The 1,129-nt window shown below is 43.9% G+C and overlaps 1 protein-coding gene across 1 annotated transcript in view; it reads left to right on the top strand.

Moving 5' to 3' along the window:
- LOC101988432 (sorting nexin-25-like) overlaps positions 1-1,123 on the top strand; it is a gene marked incomplete at both ends in the record, with an annotated part of 6,716 nt that extends 5,593 nt beyond the window's left edge. The window contains one exon of the mRNA XM_005372277.1: positions 992-1,123. Coding sequence (XP_005372334.1) covers positions 992-1,123 — 132 coding nt within the window. The remainder of the gene's footprint in view (positions 1-991) is intronic.
- Positions 1,124-1,129: the final 6 nt, after the last annotated feature.

Genomic DNA, 1,129 nt, shown 5'->3' with positions numbered 1-1,129 from the left:
GGCCCGACAGTTTTCCCATGGCATCTCTGACATGATAGACAGGGTCACCTGCACAGTGGACGGTGACTGCAGTGTGGCCTGTTCCTCCAGAACAGCTGTATTGATTCTAGACTACTTCATTTTCAATTCAGCTGTGTTTCTAGGAAGCCAAATGAAAGATGAGTTGGAGAGTGTTCCGTGGATTATTTGGCCAGGAGACATTCTTTAGCCTTTCTTGAAAGAATTTCTAGTAATTGTGGGCTAAGCATTCTGAGCCCTAATCACATGAAAGGTTCTCAAGCAAGTTGGTGGCTTCATTGTTGTGATGGCTGAATTTGAACACTTCCTCATTTCCTGTTCAATCAAATTGCCCCTGGGCTGTGTAGGGAACCCTCCACTCCTGACAGACAGTTGTGCTCAGGGCTAGGGCCTCTAGGAGGAGGCTCATCTGCCTTTTAAGTCATTCAGTTTGGGGGCTGGAGAGTTGGCTTGGGAGCTGGAGAGATGGCTCAGGGGTTAAGAGCCCTGACTGCTCTCCAGAGGACCTGGATTCAATTCCTAGCACCCACATGGCAGCTCACAATTGTCTATAACTCCCTTTCCAGGGGACCCAGTACCAATGCACATAAAGATTAAAAGTAAAAAAAACAAAGTGGTTCAAGTTGGAAAATATAAAATATGTCTGAGTCATTTTTAAAATTTATTTAATGCTACATCAATATCAAGTCTTCTAGGTCATGAACTTAGGATCTCTACAAATATTTGTCATTTTTCATCATTTTATTGGTGTTGTATAGTATGTATTACAGAACTCTTTCATTTCCTTGGCTAGTCCTTGAGAATTTTATTCTTCCAGGTGCTGTTTTAAGCGAAACTGCACTATTTTAGGCCACTCGTCACCAGCATAGAGAAGCACAGCTGTTCTGTATGTTGGTTTCTGTGCTGCTTCTCTGCTGGATTGCAGAGCCTCTGAGTTGTTTTCATAACTCCCAGGTTGTTTGTCTTGTGCTAGATTATTTCCAAGTTGAAGGATGAAATACTTCTGATAGAGAAAGAATGCACAGACCTCCAGCTGCACATGGCAAGAACGGACTGGTGGTGTGAGAACCTGGGCCTGTGGAAAGCAACCATCACCAGCGCAGAGGTATGG

This window comes from Microtus ochrogaster, unplaced genomic scaffold (genome assembly GCF_000317375.1).
Source record: "Microtus ochrogaster isolate Prairie Vole_2 unplaced genomic scaffold, MicOch1.0 UNK783, whole genome shotgun sequence".
Lineage (NCBI taxonomy): Eukaryota > Metazoa > Chordata > Mammalia > Rodentia > Cricetidae > Microtus > Microtus ochrogaster.
The sequence above is the reverse complement of the archived record's forward strand: the minus strand, read 5'-3'. Positions and strand labels throughout refer to the sequence as shown.